The sequence below is a fragment of the Nipponia nippon genome, unplaced genomic scaffold (genome assembly GCF_047370975.1).
Source record: "Nipponia nippon isolate SJK-2023a ecotype South Korea unplaced genomic scaffold, ASM4737097v1 scaffold_4, whole genome shotgun sequence".
NCBI lineage: Eukaryota > Metazoa > Chordata > Aves > Pelecaniformes > Threskiornithidae > Nipponia > Nipponia nippon.
In genome coordinates this window covers 39472256-39498149 of record NW_028262358.1, presented here as the reverse complement: position 1 = coordinate 39498149, position 25894 = coordinate 39472256, and the positions used below count along the sequence as shown (strand labels likewise).

The 25894-nt window shown below is 42.8% G+C and overlaps 1 protein-coding gene across 1 annotated transcript in view; it reads left to right on the top strand.

Moving 5' to 3' along the window:
* Positions 1 to 304: 304 nt before the first annotated feature.
* The window catches only part of KIF26B (kinesin family member 26B), a 307647-nt gene continuing 282057 nt past the window's right edge, over positions 305 to 25894 (top strand). The window contains exons 1-2 of the mRNA XM_087776470.1: positions 305 to 628; positions 875 to 1276. Of these exons, the coding sequence (XP_087632596.1) occupies positions 566 to 628; positions 875 to 1276 (465 nt within the window). The 5' untranslated portion in view covers positions 305 to 565. The remainder of the gene's footprint in view (positions 629 to 874; positions 1277 to 25894) is intronic.

Genomic DNA, 25894 nt, shown 5'->3' with positions numbered 1-25894 from the left:
TTCCCTTCCTTCCCTTCCTTGCTTTGCAAAACTGTCAGGCACAAATGGGCAGGAGGATATTGGCTGCAAGGGACGCGGAGGCTCCTCCCAGAGCCTGGATCCCGATATTTTTGGAGGATTTCTTTTAACTCAGTTACAAACCTTGGCGAAGGAAACAAGTTGCCGCTGTAGCGGAGGCAGAAGGCGCCTCTGCTGGGGCGAGCACGGCTCCCGCTTTCCCTTTCCTAAAGCTGCCTTGGATGCTTCGCCTCACTTGCGGAGGAGAGCTGTGCTGCCCGCCGGGGGGAATGCTCCTGCTCTGGATGTTGCTGTTTCTGTGAAAACAAGGGTTGTAAGGGAGTGAGAGGGAAGACAATGAGGAAAAACCGACCGGGAGAAGACCCCATCCCCAGGCGTTTTCCCTAGAACTGAGGGCGCTTCGGGGCTGAGCGATCCCGGCGGAGGCTGCGCCCGGCGGAGGGAGCAGCCTGCCCGCTCCGCAGGGGACTTCCCGGGACCGGCTATTCCCTTCGGATGCGGACTAGGAAACCTGTAGGAAATTCTCCCGCCGCGCTGCGAAGCCACCATGAATTCGGTGGCTGGAAATAAGGAGAGGATTACCGTCACGGCGCGGAGCAGAAAATACGGGGTAAGTCGCCGGCGGAGGGGCGGCTCGGTGCGGTGCCCGCCGCCCTGCCGGGGCTCCCGCGCCCCTCGCCCGGCGGTGACCGGCGCCGCCGGCCCCGCGCAACTTGCGCGGCGCGGGAGGCGGCTGCGGGCGCCCCGCGGGGGCGGGCGAGGCGCGGGGGCCGCCGCGGGCGCGGAGCGTCCGAGCGAAACTTGCCGGCGCCGCCGGGCCTCCCTGCCTGACCCGCTGCTCCTTCTCCCGCTGCAGGTGACCGACCCCTGCTCCCCCACCAAGCCCGCCGCCCCCTTCTCCCCCGAGAGCTGGTACCGGAAGGCGTACGAGGAGTCCCGGGCGGGGAGTCGCCCGGCCCCGGAGGGAGCCGGCTCTGCCCTGGGCTCCTCCGGCACCCCGTCCCCCGGCTCCGGCACCTCCTCGCCGGGCTCCTTCACCGGCTCGCCGGGACCCGCCTCGCCCGGCATCGGCACCAGCTCGCCCGGCTCGCTGGGCGGCTCGCCGGGCTTCGGCACCGGCTCACCGGGCTCCGGCAGCGGCGGCGGCTCCTCGCCCGGCTCGGACCGCGGCGTCTGGTGCGAGCACTGCAACGCCCGCCTGGCGGAGCTGAAGAGGCAGGCGCTGAAGCTCCTCATCCCCGGGCCCGTCAGCAGCAAGGTGAGCGGGGGGCCGGGCCGGAGCGGAGCGGGGGGATCTCTGTGCCGCCCGGCGTGGGCGCTGCCCGCGCTGCGGGGCCGCAGCCGTCTGGAAGCGGCCCCACACAGCCGGTGGGGCTGCGGGCCGGCTCCCCTCTGCCGCTGTCACCGCTGAGGGTTTTAGGGTTTATTTGGGTTCGCCCTTTCTTGATCTTGTTCCCTTTTCCCTTCCTCTCCTCCTGCTTCATGTGGAGCAGGGCGCCTCTGTCTCCATAGGGCTGCCAGGCTCTGGGGGGCCTCTGTGACAGTCCCTTAAGCTCGCTCCTTGCCTCCCTCTTTCATTGCATTGACGGTGGTTTTGTGTTATTTCCGGTGTACTTGTTCCCAGTGAGGGGCAAGCGAGGATGGGAATGCCACATGGGAGTCATTGGTCCCTTCCCCTTTTGCTCTCTTTGATCCCTACAGGATGGATTTACAAAATATCCTGAGACTTGGCAGTCAACTTAGTGGTAAGGTGTGTACGGTCTGATGCCCATGGCTTGTACTTCCATTGTGGGGCCAGGTGCAGCAGAGACCCTCCTGTAGCTCCAGGCTCAGATGAGGTATTGAAATGCTGTGTGAGTCCAAAGGTGACCCAGGGAGGCTGTGGCAGACCATGGCATTGAACCCAGCTCTCCAGGGTGTTATTAACATAAGGACAACTTAATGATGCTTCTTTCTTACAGAGAAGCACAAGTTGTGGTTTTTTTTGTTTTTATTTTTTCAATAAGATGACTTAAAAATACTTGAAGCTGCTGGACCGTGAGTATTGGGTTGAATAATCCTGTGCCTAAAGATCATGCAAGCATTTCTGAAATCTGGCCTCCAGTTTTAAGAGTTGACTGATTATGGATAGAATTGGAAGTTTGCTTTCTGCCTCTGTTGGGGAGTCTGATACCTCCAAAGGCATACTCTGAAATTCCTTGGTTTTGTTTGGCATTGTTTTTTGTTTTCCCTGTTTGTTTTGCATATAAAGATTAAGGCTAACGTCCCTAAAAGACTGACCAGCAGCCCTTGGCTGACCCTGTGTTACCAAAACAGTAAGCATTAGGCTCCTCCAGAGCAACCCTGCGAGGGTTGTATTGTGAATGGGTCTACAGCTCCCACAATGTAATACAATGCAATTTTGTTTGCCCTGTTGGGTTCAGGTACTATCAACTGATAATATTTACTCTTCCACTTCAAAGAGTTTTCATCAGTGGTTACAATAAAGAGGTATCATGGAAAAGAGCTGACTGCTGAGAAAGGATCCCTGGTATTGCTGTTGTGTTGTCCTCTCCATTATTTATTTACGTGTTGTGTGAGTGGGAGTTGGTGCTCTTTTGAACAAAAGACTAAAGGGCTGGTTGTTACCTTGTCCCAAGAGCTGGCTTAACTGAATTATTCATGAAAAGGGAAAGGTGGAACCACCAAAATTAGTAGTCAGTTTAACCATATTAATACACGGTTGATTCCCTGGAAAGTGGCCCTGTACCAAAGTCTTCACAGATTTCGGGCTGTGTGATTTGGCAGTCATTACCAGCTGTGGGTATAGGTGGGAAATTTCTGATACAGATACGGCGGCCATCAGAATAACTGAGATTGAGCGTGTAGGGAGGATAAAACATAAGCATCAAGGCTTTGTACCCCTTGCACAGTGTTAGAAATTGACAGGTGTTGCAGTCATATAAAGATTTGTACAGGCTTCTGTTACTGTAATAGTGGTAGTTGTTGCCCATACTAGCCTTCCTGAGATGTTACCCTGGTATTACTATTGTTAATTGTTCTGTTGTTCATGTAGTTTAGCTGATGGTGTTCTTCAGGCCAATCTTTATTCATTTAAGTAGCGAGCCTTACTTCTCTATTTTTAGCCCCCTTACCCTATGCTCTTTTTCTCTTTTAATGCCTCCTTTCCAAACCTTCCAGTGGTGTAGTAGTGCCTTTTACAAAGCCATTGCTATGCAATGTGTAGGTGTGGATTTAGGGGGAAGGAAAGAGGCACAAGTAAGGTGGGTTTTGCAGGCTACGGTGACCCTCTGCCCTATTCACTTTGCTTAATAGTACTTGCAGGCTCAATCCTGTTGAGGTCTTCCAGCCTTTTGTTCCCTTCCACGGATGGGTGCTACCTGCCTGTGGCTATTTGCAGAAGCATCCCTTTCTCTCATCCTTTCTGACTTATTTACAACCGTTAAGAACTTCCTGGGCTTGGGATTTCTGCTTTCAGCAGACACTGCCCAGCACAGTGAGGTTTTGATCTAGGTGATATAGGATACAAATATCATGGTTAGTGCTGTTGACTTCTTTGGATCAGGTGTGCTGCGCCAGTCTTGCAAGTTTGTTGTTGCTGGCATCCATGGGGTAGCCATATCGGCGTCTGCTTAGGGGAAAGCAGGGCATTGGCGTGGGCTCTGCCAGCTCAGCCAGGGCCTGTGAGCTGCCTCTGCAGGTGCGTGCCACAGCAATGCACTGGGGTTGCCCTCCGAGGGCGAGGTGTACAGGGTCTCTTGCAAGGATGTGGAAACCTCTCATGCGTCTGGGGAAAACTTACTTTGGCTTGGATTGAGCCTGGAGTCTAACATACTGTGTTAATGTAGTTGGGATTTTTCAGGGTCCTGTGAAGTTTGCTCTCAATTGCTGCTATGGGAATAGGTTTTTGGGGGGCTGGAACTGATCCCACCACTGCGCTCAGTGGAAGAAGGAGAAAATCACATTCCTGGTTCTGGGTATTCCCTCGGAACTTGCAAAGCATCTTACAATTCAAGACTGTGGTGCCCAGTAGGACACAGCTAATTGGTGATACGCCTTTATTAGATACATTTTAAATGCTCCATTTAATTGTTCAGTCATCTTCTAGTCAGCTAGATCTAGCTGACTTACATAACGATTTTTGTTGGTGCTGTTGAAAACAGCCTAGAAATTTCATTGGCATTATAAATATAGTCTGTGTCACCTGTTTCACATTTATACTGTATTTAGAAATGCATATAACCCTGGGTATTGTGTGTTGCAGAACAAGCAGCATATGAGGGTATCTGTGTTTTGACACATATCTGGTAGCAGATACTGGAATCTGCAATAACTTATCTGAATGTGAACCTACATTGATGTTTTCTGCACCGTATAATCATGCAAAGGTTTGTGTATATCTGCAAAGTGTAACAGCATACTTAATTGCAGTGTAAACAGACCAGGCTTTATGCATGAAGCTATGTACTGAAGCTTTTCATTTGATACAGAAAAAGCCACGCTTAACCTAGAGCAAACTGCTTCTGACTAGCTCGTGGTTAGTGTTGAGGTGTTGAGCTTTTAGTTTTAAATAGAAGCATTCTCTCCTAATATGTCAACAGGATGCAAACTTGGGATTTGCGTGGGCTTTTTTGGTGAGGCACAAAGGTGAGGAATATATAATTATAGTTGCGCTACTTTATTTTAACCATTTAAAATGCCAGGTTCCCTGCCAATTACAAAAAGAAAAATGCTAAAAGCGTGTTGTTTCTTTTTCCCCTCTTATGATACAGATGTGACTTAATGATGTACAGCAATTTTCTGCATACAAGGGGTTATGTTTTACGAGAAAGAAATCTTATTGTAACCCCTACGCGAAGCACGCCTGTGGGAAATGACTAGCACAAGTGGTTGTTACAGTTGCACATTGCAGTTTGTGACTGAAAGGATCTTTGAGCATTTGGTGGCCATTGTTTGTGGGGGTTTTTGTTACAGCGTCAAACATTTGCATGATGATAACGATTGTCTCAAAAATGACTAATGTTGACTTTTTTAAAAAAAATTAAGCTTTTTCTTGGGCTATATTTTCAGAAGGGCATCAGGCAAAATTCTAGCATAGTAGTTTATGGCATCACGCTCTCTGTTTATCAGAATTTGTGTGAAATCTGGTTACCTTGAGTTCAAACCTGTGATATCTTCTGGCTTCCATGGAACACTAACCTCGCAAGCATCTGACAAAAAAAAATGATCATTAAGTTTAATTGAAGAGTTGCTATATTTATGTGTATCAAATTATATTGTGTGTAAATAATCAATTGAATGCTAATAAGAATAGTCTAAAGCTGGCGTTTAGAGATTTGTTAGTATGCGATTCCAAGAATCCTGAATACAGCCTTTAAATCAGGAGGTAATTTGAATGTGTAGACATGAATATCTGCTTGGTCACGTTGTGACTGAGTCGGGAAGTGAGGATACTACTTTAAATGCTAGAGATGGATAGCACCGATGTTGTTAGGGAGTTTATATTCTGGACTATCCCCCTAGCTAAAAAGTCTGTGCTTCTGCATATAAGAATTGGGTAAATTCTGGTTTAGTGTGTCTGTGAAAGGGGGAGGGGAGGACTTGTATTCAGGGTACAGTTCTTGTTCTTCCCCCCACCCCCCCCAAATTTAATGACACTCTATCTCACTTTTTGCTTGCATACTGTTGAACTAGCTGTTTCTATTTCAGAGGTGTTCAGTAGTCAAAGACTTCACTAATAATAATTAATAATGAAGAAAGCCCTGAAGCTGATTTAATGAAAAATAGGTTCCTTTTAGCTTGTAGCTACTTTAGAAACATTCCCAGTAGAGACAGGACAGTAATGAACCCTTCCTCAAAGCTTAGCAAGTGGCAGAATAATGGAATTTCATTTCCGTCCAGACCTTTAATTTGTGAACAAGCACGGCCAGTCTGTATGGTGACTTAATTCACTGTGCAAAAATCTCAGGCACCTAATCATTTCATCCCAACTCATTGTAATGCAGATAGGATTATTGCATTAGAAATGCGATTGTAAATGGCCTGAGGCAGTAATTTGTCAGCATTTGGAAGGATTAACTCCATTAAAGTTTAGGCAACAGCAACCATTCTTTTGTGTTGCATCACAGGTCACAATACCAAACATTTAGCATAACTCATCTGTGAATCTTCTTACAATTGTGTGTTTCCTGGCAAGTTGGGAAACTGGAAGCTACTTCAGTTACCCTGGAATTACAGCTGCTTACAGAGGTTCAGAGGAGACAAATGGATGTGGCTTCACCTCTGACAAATTAATGTAAACCCTTTTCTAGAAGCAGCTGGAAGTCTTGCTGTATTGGTGCTGCAATCCACAGTGTCAACATGTGAAATGATATAAATATTTCTTTCAAGCTTGCAAATGTCTTTGAGGTAAGGATGAAGATACTGTATATTAAAGACTGCTTTTTGGGAAGCTGTCAAAACTGTTAGCTCTGCAACTTTCTCCATGGGATCAAAAAGCCTTACCATTACTGATTGCCCTGGAAATTGGGAACAGGCCTATGATTATATGTAGTGAATTGAGACTATGATGTTTTTCCTGTCAGAAAAGAAAATATTTTTAGGAGACCATAGACAGAGCTGTTGGGGGGAGGATTGATGTTTTATCTGAAGTCAATCTCTAGGTAGGAGCAAAATTTTGATCAATTTTTTTTTTTTTTACAGAGCCTTGGCTGTGCATTTGAAAACGTTGTGTTCAGAAATACACAGTCAATGCTTAGTCTGTAGCTGGCCTCTTCATGCCAGGCTATTAAGTGACAAAGTTCTTTCAAGGTGCTTTATACATGCCATGAACGCTGCACCAATCTCTAAAATCATCTTGTATCTTTGGATAGTCTTATTATTTTCCTAGAAGTAAATGTTGCAACATCAGTAACAATCTTGTATAGCAAGCGTAGGATTCTTGGGTATAATTTTGGAAGGGGAGAAGGAAGAAAGGTAGTCTGTGCTGAATTACCCAGACAGTGTTAGAAAAAATGTAACATTTTACCAGTACAGGCCATCGGCATGTAATGGGAGTCACGCCTGCGTCAGCAGATTATTAGACCGGTGCAGTGCTGTGTATGTAGGGTTGAAAGACATTTGCAGTTTTGCCACATCAGCAGCACATAGCCTTTGACATCATATAATTGGGGTGCTTCCAAGCACTGAACTTGCAGCCCGCCACTGCAATAAACTTGACTGTCATGCTCTACATAATGAACCGCAGCATTTTGTGACATGTGGTCTGCATGTCAAAAGCGTGAGAGATGTTCTAAGTTAAATTGCTAGCTTAGATCTTAGCAATGTGTTACGCTGTATCTTGAGAGGCGTGTATGTTAATAAAATGTGAGGAATACAAGTATATGGGCTTCCCCCCCCGCCACTGGATAGATAATTCCTAGTCCATGTTATTTGTTGCTCAAGCTGCAATTCAAGAACTATCTCTGATTGCAGAAAAGCAGTTTGCTCGTTTACTTTGAATTAAGCAAGCTGTAGTATGTAGAAACACTTGGATAAACGAAGTCGAATCCCAAGAGTGGAAAGTTCTAGAAGTGTCTTCCACAGTCTTTCCCATTATTGGACCAAATTTTGGTTGCACTGCGACACTGATGGAAGTCACAACAATTAATTAAGGTATTACTCTTCTAGAAAGCAGTGGTAAAGTAATAACTGCAAGCAGTCTGCTGAAGTCACACATTGAGAAACTGCTTTTCTTTGGAAGCTTCAGCTTGCACGGTTGAAAGACATGGCAATTTTTCATTGAACAGTTTCTGTTAACATGGGGTAGTCACTGGAGCAGGGTTGTTTTAGGTGATCATACCATGGCTGCATCCTTATTCGTAGGTTTATGGAACTCAAATCCCCTGTGACTTATGTTGTCCAGTTTTATTTTCAATTGCCTCCTATGCAACCTTCCTACATTAAACCAGGGTTTAAAAAAAAAAAAAAAACTATGAGCATAATTTAGCTGCTAAGAACTGTGTTTAGATCTCCGGTTTTGGAACCTGGAATATATAATTGGATACCTTCTTGGTACAGTTGTAATATCTTGTAGCATCTGCAACCAGATTATGCATTTGCTTATGCTGCTTTTCCCTCCGCTCCCTTCTTTAGATGATATTACAGTGTAGCTTAGTAATGTTTTGATGAGCGCATTTTTGACATTTCTCCGAGTAAAAGCACAGATGAACACAAGATGCTTAATAGGGCAGGGGAATGTTGACTGGACCATTCTGAGCTTGGGATGGAGGCTGTTCAAAAGATCCTGCAAGAAATGGCAAATATTGAAAACTCTTTTCCTTGTATAACATGAACTATTGCTGGTTACTTATAAAAACAACAAAGAAGTGGGGAGGGAGGGAGAGAGAGAAGACGTCCGGATCTGAACCTTGTCAGTCTATTGACTTACATGAAATTTGCCCTAGCGACGGGATTTTAACTTTAGCGAAATCAGCATGATTTCATTTAGGCCACAGCTCTACCTGTCATATACCTCTAACCAGGGAACACTTGTATGCATTTAAAGCAGCAGTCAGACATGCTGCTTGGGCTGAGCAGGGCTAAGACATTCCGGCCCCTTGTGGCCTTCCCAATGTGCCTTTTCTTTCTCCTCTCCGTATGAAGGTCATACGTTAGCATCCCTGCAGGTCTCATGTGTGAATACACGGTGGTTGCTCCCTGCCTTAGTTCTTATCAAAATGATAGATAGTTCAAACACTTTCAATAGTGCTGCTTTCTACACTCAGATCCTTTTGATTGAAAGGTCAGGGAGTGACTAGATGTGCTATTACAACAGCAGATGCGAGGAGGCAGTGATCTCTGAGAAAGGTACTGATGAGAGCAGCACAAGGCATCGAACCATGACCTCAGCTATAACTACTACAGAATATAGGGATTACTTTTTAATTATTTTATGAAAGAGAAAGTAAAGGAAAATATGATACCAGCTATACAAAAGAATCAGTTTTAACAAATTGGCGTGTTCAATTGCAGCTCGGATTTATTGTGGTATCAGAATTCAATTTATTTTATTTGAAATAATATAGTGTAGTAAGGCTGTTAAAAGCTACTTACCATTCCAGCATTGGTGTGCTTCTTAAATTGTATGTTCATCTTCAGCTGTGTTTACTTTTAGTTGTCACTAAGACCTGCTATTCTGTTCAATCTGTACTATTAAATCATATAGTCTATGGTTGATCTTGCATTTCTTATATATTATAAAATGTCCTGTGTTTTCTGGGAGGGAAGAAAAAAAGATTTCACTCTGAAGAAACCTTCTCACTGATTTCCTCTTCTCAGCTTTCCTCTGAAACTGTATCCAGTAGCAGTCTTCGTACAAAAAAAAATAAGATTAAAAAAAAAAAAAAGATTGCCAAGGAAGTCCTGTTTGAAAGACCTGAAGGAACTGTTGGGGTATTAAATTGGACTTGGTTTACAATTAATGATGAAAACATGACTTCCCTCTCCTCAGAAGGAACTGGACACTTCTAGATTCACATAAGTAAATCCTGTGTTAGTATAAGATTTCTGTATTACATATTTAAACTTGTCATGCCTTCCTATTAAACAAAGTAGGGCTGAGTCTGCTCACTTTGTTGCCCTACAAGTAGGGCAACTTAACTTACAGGCCCTATGGTATCTGGTTTGTTAGTGCCTGGTCAATGATCTTAGTCAATGGATTTGGTGACTCAGGAAAAGAGAGTCAAATGCCTTTTAAAAATTATTTTATCCTAGTAAAAAAATACTGCAAGCCAATATGAGTGTGGCTCTGGAAAACACTTTAAATTTCTTGCTGGTAGTGTGTGTCAGAGCAACTGTGTATGCTGGAGACAGGATATCTGTATCCAGTGCAATATGACTGACGTAAAGTGTCCATCCAGCTCTAGTGTCTGTAGGAAAATCTTAAATTGGGAATACAGTCTATTTAAGTGTTTCAGCTTCCAAATTACCTTCAAGTGGAACTTGGTTTATATGTGTTTTTTACAGATGTGTTTCAACCTGTAGATTTTCTGTGATCTATTAATAACAAACCTCTAACTTATATTTCACCATGCTCCCTAAATCATAAATGCTTTGACGTGATCGTTTATTTGCACCTGAGTATTCACAACAGCTTCTCTATTCCATGGGCTTGCACAGGAACAAAATTCTACTCACATGAATGTTTGGGGAAAAGCAAATGAAAGGTGACTTTGACATCAACCACAGTAAATATTTTCTTTTTCTGAGGAAAAAGTGAAAAGTCACAGTGGTTTGGGGGTTTCAACTTTGTTCAGAACTGTCTGAGCAGACCTGCCTCAGCAGTGGAATTAATTTTCTTCAAGTTGTGTATGCTTCATTCCCTCTTTCTCTCCCATCCTCTTAACTGAAGATACATGAGGATTCAGGAATACAACCCTTCAATTTCTGTGGGCTGCTGTGTGGTACTGTTGGGAATTCTCAATTCCTTTTATCATGGGTGTACTTGAAGATATGAAAGAGATTCCTGCAGTGCTGAAGGAGATGGTCACTCTGGAGTCCTTTGCTAAAAGTGGGGCAGAACCTGGCCTTTACATGTGTCTATCCTGGCTCCTGTCGGAGTCACTTGGGCAAACTTCTGTCTTACCAAAGCCAAACTCGGACTTGATTACGCTGAAGTTATTCAGGAAAGCGGGCTTCTGCCTTCTAACCGATAGCCTGAATGATTGTATGCTACTTTCAATTGGACGGTTTTATTTTTTTGTGCCTCTCGGCTAAATGAACCTCTGACCTGCTAAGTGCCAAATGCTGAAAGAATTACCCGTTTACTCCATCCACCTGATGGACTCCAGCAGAAAGCCTAGTGGGCAATAAGGCAGTCTTGGCTTTAAGCAGGAGCTGAACAGCAAGAATAGAAGTCATTACTCTTCATTTCTCTATTAGTTTCACTGCTCATTTAATAGTGCCGGGCAAAGAAAAACATTAATATCCTATTCAGCAGCCAAATGCACCAAACTGGGAGTTGTGACTCGTGTGTTTTCCTCTTTTCTAATGGGTATCATTAAAATTTAACAAGTCATCTAAATCATGTTAGTATTCCCAGGGTTAATATTGCTGAAATTGCTGGCAGTGTTCCCACAGGAAGAGTGAACAGTGGCTGAGGCTGTGTGGCTGGCATTTGTTGCTTGGAGGGAGGTGTTGGGACTGGAGAAGCCCTGGCACCAGAAAGGCACAATGAAGTCTTTGGTGACAGGGGGCATTTGCAATACACGTACATATTCTTTCCTATTCACCTCTCCCTTTACACTCCCTCCCCTCTTTTCTCTCCCCACTAGTCCTAAAGCTGTCATTTCAGCTCATACTTGTTAGATTTCTAATGGAAATTCTTGACAATAAGCCTGCATACATGTGAACCTAGAAGGAAGGCATACAAGTGTGCTAGTCAGTGCGAGTGTCAGATTTAAGAGATTGTTAGACTGTAGATGGCTTTTACTGGAGGTCAAGAAGGCTAACAAAGCAGGAGATGCAATTAAAATGGTATTTGTTAGAGAGGAATAGCTAGCTGTCTGGGCAGACTGAACATGGGGAAATGATGGGTACCTGGAAGGCCATTAGTGATGGCTTTGTAAGCAGTTCTGCAGCATGGGTGGTAAGCCTAAATCCAGAGCTGCTCTTTTAGCATGCATAATAAGACTTCCTTTTTTTTTTTCTGTGCGTAAATTCATTTTTGAATAATGGATTTGACAAAAATTATGTGGATTTTGGTTTAGATTCAGAGGTGGGAGAAAGAACTTACCGTGGGTGGGGTAGGGAAGAGAAGAAACTGGCTTAAGGGAGCTTTTGGGTACTCTCCCATCACCACGAAAACAAAGCTCCGCAAGATTTTGCAGAGTTGGTTTTTGTCAAGTCATTGATCCAGTGTTCCTGCAAAGAATCTGTTTGGTGAGGAATATGAGATGGGACAGGCAGCTCATTGAAATGCCTTCTCATTTTAAATGAACAGTTGGGATCTAGTTTTTCTAAGTTCTTGATAAGAGCTCTGATATTAAAAAAACTTTTCAGAATTGCTTTCCCTACTGCAATCATCTTTTTAATTATTAGAGGTATTTGATCACATCTCTCCTTTACCCTTTTCTTGACTGGTGAACTGTTGGGTGTTTGGCTTTAACATCATGGTTAACCATTTTTAAAGTTGCAGAGGGTGAGGGTAGGCACTTATAGCAAGCTGGCCAATACGTTTTGGTGTCCTAAAGGACATAAGCTGCTGTAAGAATAAGAAAGGCACACTGCAGGGAGAAGTACAGGGCTTTGAGAGGAAGAAGATAGGCTATGGAAACAAAAATGAAGTGGGGCATGAAGTGTGCCTTGGTTGGTCCAGGCAGCAAAGGAACAGTGCTTCCGTGGGAAAGGTGGCACGCTGGGGAAGCAGGGAGAAATGGGTGATAAACCCGAGTTCTTTAAAAGGCTGAGCTCACCGCCAGTGCCTTTAAAGCTTTATGCAAGTACTTCATACTAAAGTTGTGTTTTGTTTTGGGTTGGGTTTTTTTTGTTGTTGTTGTTCTTTTAAAAAAGCCATCTCTATCGTTCCCATCCCAGTAGAAACCAGCAAGCAGCCAGAAGAGTAGAAGGCAGTTAACCCAAAGCTGCCTTTGGTTTAATGCACTTCACTATTTTTCATTCTGAAATTAGGTTTTCCAAAGACTAAGGTACTGGTGCATCCTGTGATCTAAGGATGTAACTAGATTTTCTTTCGTACATCAATTCATTTGTTTCTCTTTTGTTTACCAGTCACAAGGACCTATACATACCATACTGTCTATTTAAGACTTGGTATAAAATAGGGACTCAACTCATTGCACTAACAGTTTTGCTCAACATAGCAAACAAACGACATGTTTTAGTGCATCAGCAATAGGGTAGAACTTGGCATTGAGGAGTGTAGTTATGAATTCAGCCTGGCTTCTCCTTTCCCTGTGCCTGTCTGAAGGAAAAAAATGCTTGATATCCAGATTAATTTTAATTCTTACAGTGTTGAGTTTACTAATTCTGTAGTATTATTATACTGGACGCTCTAAGGGCCTGCCATTAAGTACTAGTACTTGTTCCAAATACTTTAAAAGCAGACTAGAAAAGACTTAAGGTGTGAGAAGAGAGCTAAAGGTGGGGGGGTATACAGGAGGGCTGAATGCACTGGCACTGATGGCTCTAAATGAAGCACTTTACAGACTGAAGTGCTTTAAATTGCCAACCTTCATTGTCAGTCCTAGTTACTTAGTTCTTTCTAGCTTGGTCTGCCACTGTCTTGCCTGTTTAATATTCCACTTAAGTATAACAAGAGATGAAACAACCAAGATGCCTGTATCCTCCAGCAGTCAGCTCTACTGATGTGAATACTTGTGTTAGCTGTTTATAAGCAATGAGCTAAACAGGGGTATAAAGAGGAGGGGGAGAAGGGAAAGGAAAACTGTTGTGACTTCTCTTAATTTGCTGTTCTTTTTATCGGCAAAGGAAATAAATTCTGTCCCTTTCCTACTCCAAACGCATGCACTTTGGATAATAGGAATCGTTTCAATAAGCACACACTGCTAAGGCCCAGATAAGGGCTATTTCTGTGCCTGAAATATCAAGGACCAGAGTGTGCTATGTGGGAAGCTGGTGTGGAATCATGCTGCCGAGGAAGCAGTATGTAGTAATGCGCATGGATGACACTGATAAATGGCTCCTCTAAGCAAGCATCTGCAGCAAATTGTCAGACTGAGGCTTCCCAGCATACCCTAGACCTCTGCATGAATGAAATCTCTGTTGTGCCGTTATTTACCTACCTCCATATGAAATGAGAGGATAGGATTCATTGCTTCAGTGCAGCTTTTATATGAGCTTGCTCTCTTTATGTACATATATGTGTATGTGTGTATATATTTCTTTTTCTGCACTGCTTTCTGCAGCAATGACTGCAGAACTCCCTGTGTCCTCCCACTGATTAGCCATACAGCTTTTGGAAATGGGACAAAATGGCTTTCAGAGTAAAGGATAGGTCTTTTGCTTCTGGAAACCTAAAATGAAATATGTTCTATGTATTCTGTTCTTTGGCCAGACACATGTATAATTAAGGTAAGTAATAAGCATGGTTTGTTTTTTTGTTGTTTTGTTTTGTTGTGGTTGTTTTAGTAGAGGTTGTGGTGGCTGGGAAAGAACAGGGAAAGGTCTTGGATTCTTTCTTTTCCTTTTTGAACAATCATGATTACTGTCTTCAAAAGCCAGTGAGACAGTCTGCAAATCTATTTTGCACTGAAGTAAAGGCTCTCATCTTTTCCTTGTTACCACTGGACATCACTGACGCATGAAAAGAATTGGACTAACTCTTTGCCTTTCTTCAATATGTATTTTTTTTACTTCTTTGAGGTGATTTTCTAGAATAACTTGTTATTGAAACTGAAACTCTGGTAGTTTAAGCTTTGATGGAAAGGTCTCTTGAGATCAGGGTAGAATTTCTGGCCAGCCTCAAAAAATCCCAGTGTTTGGTAGTTAGTATATACTCGCAGTATGTAAAGACCCAGGTAAGTTCCCTGCTCTTCTTCATTCCAGCCAATACATCAAACCTCAGGGCCCTGAGAAATTAACTTCTGTGGGTTTAGCTGCAAGGGTATAAAATGGTAACCTCTGACACAGCAGCAGAAAGAGAACAGTCTGTATGTCAGGGCAGGACTACCCATGCACGCAGAACTTAGCTACCAGATTACACTAACAAGGACCCTAGCTGAAGTTTGCCTTCACTGGCAATGTAAATAAATCCAACAGAGACTTCGAGTGCAGCTGAGGTGAGGATATATGTCCTGTCCCACCACCCTGCTGTGGTGTTGATGCCTGTCCGCAGCCGTCTGCTCTGCCCTGGTGCTGCAGCTCTCTTAAATTGTTACTTGACTGTTGGAGCCCTCGGCTTCTTTCTGTCTTAGCCTTTGCCCTCAGGCTATTTCTGTCTGTCTTGCTGGCTTTTTGTTTGCTCATGATGTGGAATGGAACTTTTGCCCTGGAAGTTTCCATAGGAAAAGACCTTTTTTTAATCACGCAATGGAAGAGGACGGATGCTCCTAGAGGTAGACTCAAGTGATTTGTAAAACTTAGATGCTCGTGGAAGTAACAGGACTTCACATAGTTGCAAATATTCACATCAACGTGCCCATTACTGGAGTATATGCATAGATCTCATCTCAGTAAAATGTCTGCTTCTTCTGTTTTTACAGCTGAGGAGAGGAGATACAGAGCAACTTGGTCAACTAATTAGTTGCATAAAACAGAGCCCAAGTTTCTTACATGCTTATGCTCTTGACTAATGGGCTTTTTACTTTCTTGCTAATGTTGCCCATCTCCTTCTGCAGCAGCTCTTGTATGCTGGCTCAGCATTGGCTCTTCTGACTCTGTACAGAGAGGAAGAAGGGAGTTGTGGTTTGCATTTCAAAGCTGTCGGCCTTAAAGGGATTGGAATATCGCAGTTGAATATACGGTAACTAATTACCCAGTTATGACAAAAAGTCTTTTAGAAAGACCTTGACTTCTGATTCTCTGGTACCAGAAGCTGGCTGTTAGTTTAACAAAAAAAACCAAACCAAAACAAAAAAAAATTGCTAATAGCGTTGGGTGTTTTTTTTGTGATTTTTCGAGAGTGTTTATTAATTCTCTTTCTTTTTTTTTTCCTCCTACCTTGGACAGTTCATATCTATGAATAATTTAATTGTCCTTGGCTGTCTGCTGTTGTGAATGGCATGCTGTTAGGCATTCTGTATTCATGTGGTATTTGTTAATGTTTGTTTTGTATTCTGTCTGCCTCTCTGCCTTTCCAGAGATCAAATGGATGATGCAAGGCTTGACAACATATAAATGCTATTAAACTGTATGTGAAAGAACAGAAAGGGGGCCTTTGTAATTTCATTAGTTAGGACATTAATTGGAATAGATTGTTCAGTGTTTTTCTCGACAGTGGAGAAGTAAATGTTTATGAAAGCATTTTTCTACTTTTTGAAAAGTTTGTCTTGAGAATACGTCTAGAATTTATAAGTAACAATTTGTACTGGCTTACGTGGTATCTCAAATGTGTTCCTTCTCTGAGTTTCCTATCCCTAGACATTCATTGTTACTGTCATTATTCACAAGGTTTAAACTGCAGAAATACCAGTTTTCAGATTTTAATTCTCTTCCTCTTCATTTAAGATTGTATTGCTTTAACTGCTCTTGTCATGATACTTGTCAAGTGATGAAAAGCGTCTAACTTTTTTCTGATTACATCCTTTCTTGATCCAAACATAAGCGTCATTATTAGTATTCCAAACATTTATTTAGCTCCTGTCTGTAATCCTCATGACCCTCAGGTTGAGATCCTGAGAACAGTAAGCAGAAAGCACATCCCAAGCTACTCTGTTGTCTGCAGTTTTGCCAGGTGAACGGGAAGCCGGGCTAATGCTTTACTGCAGTTCTGTAGAGTGATCTCAGGGATGAATGTTCCTTCTGAGAAAGCTTCATCCTTCAGAAAAAAAACATGCTAAGAACAAGAAATAATAATATTTCCTATCATGGGTAAATCACTTAGTGCATGCTTTCCTAACGGCTGTTATATTAATAGTAACTTTTTAAGGTAACACTGAAATTCTTAATCATCCACAATTAAAGAGTGTTTGGGGGTCTGCTGCTGCTCTAACAGCCTCCACTTTTGTAGATATTTTGGCCAAGTTCCTCAAAGTCTCTCAGCTGCTGTTTATCTTCTTGTGTTTCTTGTGGTGCCTACCAGAGTCTGCTACATATTGTTAGGCTTCATAAAACTGTTGCATAGCCCTGTAGGCAGCACAGGGTCTTTTGAAGTGCTTCTGATGCTGGGTGCACCTAACGCAGAGGAGAGTAACCTATAAAGCTGACCCCACTGTTGCTGAGCGGCTGGATTGCAGGTACATGCTTGCTTCACTTGGCCAGGGCCTTGAGAGTCCAGTCCTGTAGCTCTTGTTCCTGGATGTCAGCCAAGCAGCTGTGGGTTCTGAGACTGGGCATCAGCTCTGGAATGTCTCTCGAGGCAGGCATGTTTGGAGACACCATTCTCGCTGTGGGCAGCGCTGGATGTGCTGCCTCTTTGTCTGTGGAACGGCTTGTTAGGCTGCCTTTAATTTGAACCATCTGTGGCAACCTGCACACTCTGTTATAATACTGTTTTTATGTCAGACCTCCAGCGGCATGCTGTGAGTGAGCTGGAAACCAGCATAGGAATTAAGGTAGAAAATCCACTGGAAACATATTGCAGTGCACGTACAATTAACTGGAAAACAATTATGTTCGTTGTAAACTGTACATCCTGCACCAGGCTCCATCTTTGTTTTGATTCTGGCAACTGTAGTGACTCTGGTGAAATTACAGGGTGTAAAAGGAGGGTATAAATGTATCTGTAGCTGTTCCAGTGTTTGTTAGAGGCCTCCCCTGTGTTGGGTGAAGCGGTGGTGGAGTTTGTGCTTCCCTTCATCACTGTCTGCTGAAGGATCCTGTCAGGTGGTCTGAGGCTTGTTAGAGCACCCAAAACATGGAGTTGCTAATTGGCTACAGCCCTGTGCTTTCTTTACATACTGCTGTTCCTCTTCCTGGAACCAACAAACACACTGTATACCTCTTTCCTTTAAAAAAGCCTTCTATGCTGTTTTAACCTCTCTACCCCATTTTCTGCTCTCTTGATGATTTTCTTTTTCCTAACTAATGACTCACCTGGACAGGATTGCTGCTGGCTCTGTGATTATAGCAATTAACTCTAACCCTAAGGAAATGGCTTGCTGTGTTGCCTGGCAGTCAGGGTCTACCGGAGCTGGTCAAACCGAACGGAGCAGGCTTTAATTTTCCTTCATTTTTAATCTTCTTATTGATTAGCAAGGAAAGCAACTTACTGTGAAAGATCTTGTCAATTTTCAGGTTGGCTAAGATATTCCAAAATCTGTTGCCTTGTTTTTCAGAGTTGCTGTGAATTCCTTACAAGTTCTAGCAAACAGCAAAGACTTTGGTGGTTCCGTAAACAAGGCTTCTTAAGCCTGGCTTAAAGGAATTGAGACCTACAACTGGAATCACTGTCATAACAATTTTTTCTTCTATATGTTAGACTTGATTTTATAGTGGTGTTTAGCCAAGCCTTAGTATTGTCTTTTATTTGGTAGTAGAGAATAATGAAAATACAGTTTTAAGTGAGTTTAGGGCCTTGGGGGAATACATTATTGTCTTTAGCAAGCTTGCTTACACATTAATAACTAAAAGCAGATGTGTAAGCAAAAGTTTTTTTGTACATTGAACAAAATGGGAGCAAGCAGTGCATATGTAGGTATCTCAAAGCAGGCCTCGCTCTGGGTACCAGGTGTTATCAAAGAGCACCTCTCAGTTAACATCAGAGGTGATAATGTGAACAAGCTGTCTGAATTGGGGTGACATGGTACAATTAAATCTTTATAGGGCTAACCACAGCCTGCTGAATTGGCTGCAGGAGACGAAAGGTAGATCTGCCTACAAACAAACACAGGGTTAATAAAGCTACAATTTGTTTTTGTACCCCCATCACCCCTTTTAATCATTCTTTTACCAAATGTTAGCACAGATGGAAAATTCAAACCAAGCTCACCAATCCAATTCTGTGGAATTGGAAAGGTGCATAGTACACCAGTGCAGCTCCCCCAGCGCTGGAGTACTGCCAGGCTTGACACTAGACATTTTAGGTTGGAGGGGGCTCCTGGAAGTTACCTAGTCCAGTCTCCTCTTCAAAGCAGGGTGGACTTCAGTGTTCGATCAGCTTGTTCTGGGGCTTGTGCAGTGAAATTATGAGCATCTCCAAGGCCAGAGATTGTACAGCCTCTCTGGGCCCTTGTTGCCTTGCTTCTGCAGTCCTGTCCTCTCAGGTGCACATTCTTGCCCTGTCTCTTGTGCCACCACTCTACTTTTTTGACCTTGTGGTGAGCTTGTTAAGGAGCTAACCTGGCAAAACCAACCCCTTCCCCAAACCCCTGGTACTAGCAAAAAGGGGATTCAATGTATAAAATGTTACTCAATAAATCAGACCTTGTTTCACCTATGTTTTCCTTCAGTCTGCAGGTATTTGTGTTTTCTAGAGCCAAATATCTACACCCAGCTGAGTGATTAAGACATGAACTGCTCATCTGACATCAGAATATTTGTAAACACTACGGCTACATACAGCTGCAGGCAAATGATTCCCCCCCCCCCAGTTTATGACTGCATGATGAAAAAATGTACTTGTAACTAGAGGGGGAAAAAGCCAGCCTTTTCATATACTGCAGTCTTAGAGTTATTACATTTCTGTTAGCATTCCTCGTATTTTTTTGGGCAGGTGATAGAAAAATGGGCAGAAGTGCCAATTTAATTAAGAGAATGCCTACCCTTAGAATTGATCTGAAGGCAGTGAATTTAGTATGGCAATGCAAGTAGATGGACAAGTACAGTATTGACAGTAGTAACAGTCTAAATGTAGTGTTTCATGCTCTACTTATGTGTGGCCATGAGTGACCACTTGCAGTGACAGTGGATTAAATGCCATCTAATCGAAGAAGGCCTATAAGAAGGGGAAAGGTGCCTGAAAACCATAAATGCATCTTATAGACACATCTGCGTTCCCCCTGTGCAGATTGAAAAGATGTGATTTAACCCTGCTGAGACTGAGGTGTTTGTGCTGGGCTGTCCTGGTGTCTGTCTCCTTAACAGTCAGTCCAATGCAGAAGGTTTCTTTTCTGGAGCTGTACCACATGGAGGCCTTCTACCTTGAGCTGCTTTTCCTAAGTGGCAAAACAGTCTACTGTAGGGCTCTCTGCCTTGTAGGAGGGAGTGTGACACCAAGTGCGTGGGGCTCTTCTTGGTTCTGTATTTCTGGTCAACACAGGCAGTGAGCCGTTAAACTCCTCCGAGGCACATGCCTTAAGCATTGAGTATTCTCCTTTGTCCCTGCCATGCTGCACCTATGAAAGAAGAGGAATATCTGCTTAATGAATCAAACACTGCATCTGCATTGCAACAGAATGAATTCATATTTAACTGAGCGCTTGTGATTATAACAGAAATTCAGCATCATTACTTAATCTTCAGTCACTGAAAGTTTCTGCCTTATCCCTCCGGTGTTCAGCAATGCTGAAATCTGTGAGGTCTGGATCGCTAACTGGAAAGTATCAATGGCTCAGCAATTTATGTTCAAAATGTGAATGGACATGTATTGTGAAAGATGACGACTTTTGCTTATGCACCATGAGATTTATTTAACTTATCTACATTTTAATTATGGGGGGGGGGGTACTGAAAAAAACAACTTATTAGCCACAAAATAACGCATCCTGGTAATACCAGTTTTTCCCTGGGTTGAGAGTTTATTGTGGGATACCACCGCTCTTGTCAAAATTATATCCTGGGCACTTTACTGTGCTTCAAAACTTGATTTTGTTGTAGTTCTTCAGTAGCCACAGACCTTAAAGCTGATCTTGTGGGCCTATAGGCTAAGACTTCTCTTCTGAAGCTTATGATGTTCCACTGATGCAGGGAGTAGATAGGAAGAGACACTGGATTTCTGTCTTTTTGTGGCTGTTGTGCTGTTATTTCACTTTCTCTTCCTTCAGCTGTGGTGGAAAAAAAGAACTAATTGCAAGTCCCCTGGCTGTGACTGCTGATCATACTTTGGGGTTTAATATAAATACAGGGCTGCTTCTACCTGTTAGAGGTATTTCAACAAGTTCAAGGAATCCTAGGAGTAGAGTAAACATTGCTCTATTTCTCTTGCGTCATCCACTGCCCTTTTGTTAACACTTCTGCCCCATATACCCAGTGACTGTGTCTCAGTCCTTTTTGGAATTGTAGCTATTTTGACAAGCTTACAAAAAAACCCCAAGTTCCTTTGCAGAAGCTTCTTGGTAAAAATAAACCCATACCTCTAACTGTCAAACTTTAAAGAGATAGTGGGACTAATCTCAGACCTGGGCGCCGGGCACCAGGCAGGGGTGCTTTTGAATTCATGTGATTCTGAGCTTGCTCTACCCCTGTCCATTCCAAGGAGGAAATCTGAAAGCACACTTACTGCAACTGTCTCTTGGGCCAAAATAGTAACTGTGGACTGGCAAGGTAGAAATGAGCCCTGACAATGGCTTTCCCTCTCTGAGTGGAGACGGATGTGCCTGCAGTGATGGGAGCACTGATGTAGAGGAATATGAGTGCTAGCTGCCAATTTTCTGCCTGGGCAAATCCTCTAGAGGCTAGTCACTTGGGTTTGCTGGCAGAATTGACTAGTGTAGCCACAGGTGGCTGCTGTCCTGTGCTGCACGAGCTTGCCAAGCATGAATGACAGGAAGAGAAAAGGCCAGGGAAGGGGGGACACACACACACACGGACGGACCCCCCAATTTTTTTTTCATTACCATCAGTTTCTAATGTCCTCTGAGCTACCTACTTGCACCAGTGAGAATCATACTTAATAGGAACCTTCCCATGTTCAGACAGTTTAATTATTCAAAATGCATTAAGACTTTTTTTTAATAGCTGGACTTAGTTCTAGTAACAAATACATTAGTTTAGTTTGGAAAATGCACTCAAATAATTCACAAGTATTAATGAATTATCCTTCAGCCTTTCGTCTGCCCTGGGGAATACATGACTAGAGATCAAAGGTACGGAGAAGTGAAATGACTTGTCACAGTCACAAGGAGCCTGATAGTTTGGTTCCCAGGACCTGTGTTTTAATGACAAAAAGCAATGTGGTGCAGTGAATAGTCGCTAACCTTCTATGGGGAAGCCGGAATTGTCTGTCTTGAAGTAGCACAGACAAATCATATGGCCTTGAACAAACTGTGCTACCTACAAGTTATTTTTACCTTTGTTTCTTTGCCTTGATTCCTTTTTCTCTCTACTAAGACTGTGCATTGTCACTGAGAAAAAGCTGTCTTTGTATGGCGCATGGCATAAGGGATCTTGATTTTTTTTTTAGTTATATTTTTTAGCTGTTGCCTCTAAGTGCTACTAAAATATGAAACATAATAAATGTGGAAACCGATTTTCTATGTGTTACATTCTTTCAGGTTTTACTTTCTTTAATTTCTTTTTGCATTGCTGCTTTAGCTCTGTGGATGTCCCTAATGCTCTAGATTGCCATAGAGCTTTATATTCTACATACCTGCATACAAAGTGACTTTGTCCAGTCTAGTTGCTGCTGTTTTACAAATTAAATGCTCAAACCACAGCCTCTGCCACCCTCTCTTGCTTACCTTGCTCTTACTTTGGATTACAGAAGAACCAGGTAGATTCTGTATTGCTAGTCCTGCTCTGTTTTTTTTTTTGTGTGTGTCTTTTCTTTTACACACTGCATATAAATACACTGGCAAATTTAAATTAACCTTGACTGTAATTTACTGTTGGACCAGGACTGACTTCATCCTACTGTATCCTTTAAAGAAAGAATTGTGTGTTCATGTCACAAACACATCTTCTCTCTAAAGGCTCTGTAGTTTTAAGCAGCCTGGTTGCCTGTGTAATGCTTGCTGACACTCAGAACTTTGTCTTCTAATTGTAGCAGGGGAAAATACAACCCCTGTCAGAGTCAGTGGCGGGTCAATAGAGAACAAAGGCAGTAATCAATCTAAGGCCTAATTAAAGGCAGTAGTGCCAGGAAATGATAGGGAATTCAACAGCCTAACACTCAAACTTCCCTAATTGGACTAGTGTTCTTTATAACTGCCCTGTGCCTCACTCCATATTGCCCCAGCTATGATAGCAGTATCTCACTCTCTGTTTAGCATTTCGCTTTGCTCTTGAGTTCAGGGTGGAGATAGAGGGATCCATTAACAGTGAACATTGTAGCTTTATAGTCTTTCATTTTACTTTTTTAAAGCTCATTTACTGACTGATGGTTATAAGCAAGTTGATACTTTTCCATAAAAAGAGATGGTATGGACAAGAGAGGAACATGCTGAGGCTGCTACAGTTCTCTTCTCACATTCTTCAACTGTGCTCTGTGTCCTTTTTCTCTTTCTTTTTCTAAACTTTTTTCTGCAGGCCAGGTTATCCATTTGCCTTCTGGGCAGTGTAGTAGCCCTGCTTCTGGGAGTTTCATAAAGCTATAATTTTGTGCAGGATAGAGCGAATAAGGGAAATAGTACTTATGGATGGAGAGGATGACTTTGATTAATTAATAATTTCATTTGAAGTCTTGTGATTTCCACTTCTTCATGACATTAAAAGGAACTCCCTCTGAAAAACTTCAGGCAAGAAGAGGAGCTTAAACAGCAAGTATTTGTGACCAAGAAACAAAACTGATTTCTACATCCTGTAACTGTATGATAAAGCGTAGCAGTTGCCACAGGAATCTGAGAAAAATCCTACAAACCAGTTAGGAGTTCTCTAAGTGTAAGTACAATAATTACAATTGTACAGTTAGCTTGAACTGTGTTCCAGTTAAATAATATTTAACTAAAGCTCTACAATTTCTGCAGGAAAGGATCCTGCAGAGCATCTTAAATGCAGAAAAGAAATCCTGATGGAGTCTTCAGTAGCTTTGAAGATAAATGTGTTTTGAGCATCAGACTAATTTGCTGTTGTCCTGGTTTCAGCTGGGATAGAGTTAATTTTCTTCTTAGTAGCTGGTAGAGTGCTGTGTTTTGGATTTAGGATGAGAATAATGTTGATAACACACTGATGGCTTGGTTGTTGCTGAGTAGAGTTTACACTGGTCAAGGACTTTTCAGCTTCTCGTGCTCTGCCAGGTGCATAAGAAGCTGGGAGGGGGCACAGCCAGGACAGCTGACCCAGACGGGCCAAAGGGCTATGCCATACAGTATGACATCATGCTCAGTATGTAAACTGGGGAAAGAAGAAGGAAGGGGGGGACGTTTGGAGTGATGGCGTTTGTCTTCCCAAGTAACCGTTACGCGTGATGGAGCCCTGGTTTCCTGAGGATGGCTGAACACCTGCCTGCCCATGGGAAGCAGTGAATGAATTCCTTGCTTTGCTTGCGCGCGCAGCTTTTGCTTTACCTATTAAACTGTCTTTATCTCAACCCATGAGTTTTCTCACTTTTACTCTTCCAATTCTCTCCCCTATCCCACTGGGGGCGAGTGAGCGAGTGGCTGTGTGGTGCTTAGTTGCTGGCTGGGGTTAAACCACAACAGCTGTACTTCTGTGGAAACTTCCCCTGCCACACTTGATGTTTTACTGTCTGCTGGAGATTTATGTACAACAGTGAAAAATAGTTAATTCTTTCTGAATTTCATGTTGAGAGAAAACTGCTTGGGGATGAAGTGGAATGAGTGTCTGAAAAAAGAATGGCAAGATGTAGCTTTTTTTTTTCAGACACGAAGATCTGCAGCTGGGCACAGGGAGAAGACAAGGCTGTGGGTGGTAAATCGTGGCATGACAAAGAGGAATAGTTGATAGTACCCTGCAGGGTTTGATTCTGAATTTTTGCAACTGTTTTACTTTTGTCCTTACCTCCTCAACTATATAATAAGATGTCCTAGTACAAGCTAGTCAACAGTAAGTAATTTCATGGACTTCAATGCAGTGTTGCCCACATAACATATACCAACATATTTTTGAAGGGCTGGGCCATAGGCTAGGCTGTGGCATCAGTGTGCGCCTGCTAGCGGGGTGGCGGCAGAAGCTTCCCCGTGTGCCAGCTGCCCGTCAGTATCACTGAAACATACGTCCATTCAGTTTGCTTAGTAATGTGAATGCCATGTATAGTGGAGGCAGAGATGTTTCCCTGTAAACATGAGTTGAGATATTTTTGTTTTCTTTACAGAGAAATTGCAGGAATATAACCACATCTATCTAGTTACTCACTGGCATAGTTAAGTGAGCTACCCCTATGACTCTTATTCCCAGGTATTTTTTAATTGAGAGTTGGATGCTATTGAGTAAAGGGATTCTTCACTGTGAAGTGGAAAGACCATTATAAAACAGTATTTAAAATACAGAGAAATGCAAGCTAGTGTATTTGTGTTAATTGCACTTTTTTCATCACAGAGCCATGTAAATGTTTCGCAAAGAATTAAATTTTTTAGGTAGGTGAAACAGATCTGAGGGAACTAGATAGTCTCTGGACACAAATGAAGCCAGGTCTCTAGTCTCTTTGCCATGTCCACCACACCTGACTGCAGAATGAGCTCTGTAGATGAAAGGGTATTGAAGGAAGCACTGAATAACTTTTTTTTTTTCTCTTGTAACAACTGGTGTTGATGACACTTCTAAACACTTTTAAATTATGTAAATCTTAAAGCAACAGAGCAATTCTTACCTATACCAACAAAATTGAGCAGAGTTGTTCTCTAGAACCTAATCACAATAATGAAAGTGAATCCAAGTTTGAACTTCAAACCCTTTGAAGAATAACTAATAAACACAACTAATGAGTAGGCTTTCTGTATATATCAGAAACAGTGTTTCTCTGTATGTTACTTTAAAAACTTGGAAATGTCTCAGTTGACTCTTATAAGAGGTGTGGAAAACTCTCCGCAGACTCGCCTGTCTCCTAAGCTGCCTAGCCTCCTGCAAATTACGTACCTTGCGGAGAAGCATTATTAATTCCAGTGGACTGGCCTGTGGCACAGTCCAAATCTGTTTATAATCTTTCAGCACTCTGATATTGCCTACACCCTTAACAAGAAGGATCAGAGGCATGCAGAGGGGGAGGGATGGACCCACTTTTCAGTGTGATAAGTACTTTGAAAAAAGAACAGCAACTGCTTCCTGCTGAACCTCTACTGTTCAACTCAGTCTGGTTGTATAGGAGTTTTATTGTTTTTTACTTGTGAAAAACATTGAATAAACAGATCTACCCAACCAGCCAGTTCTTAAGAGATGTCACGCAGGTTTTTTGCATCTATAGGGTATTCTGATGCGCTAAGTTCTTTGT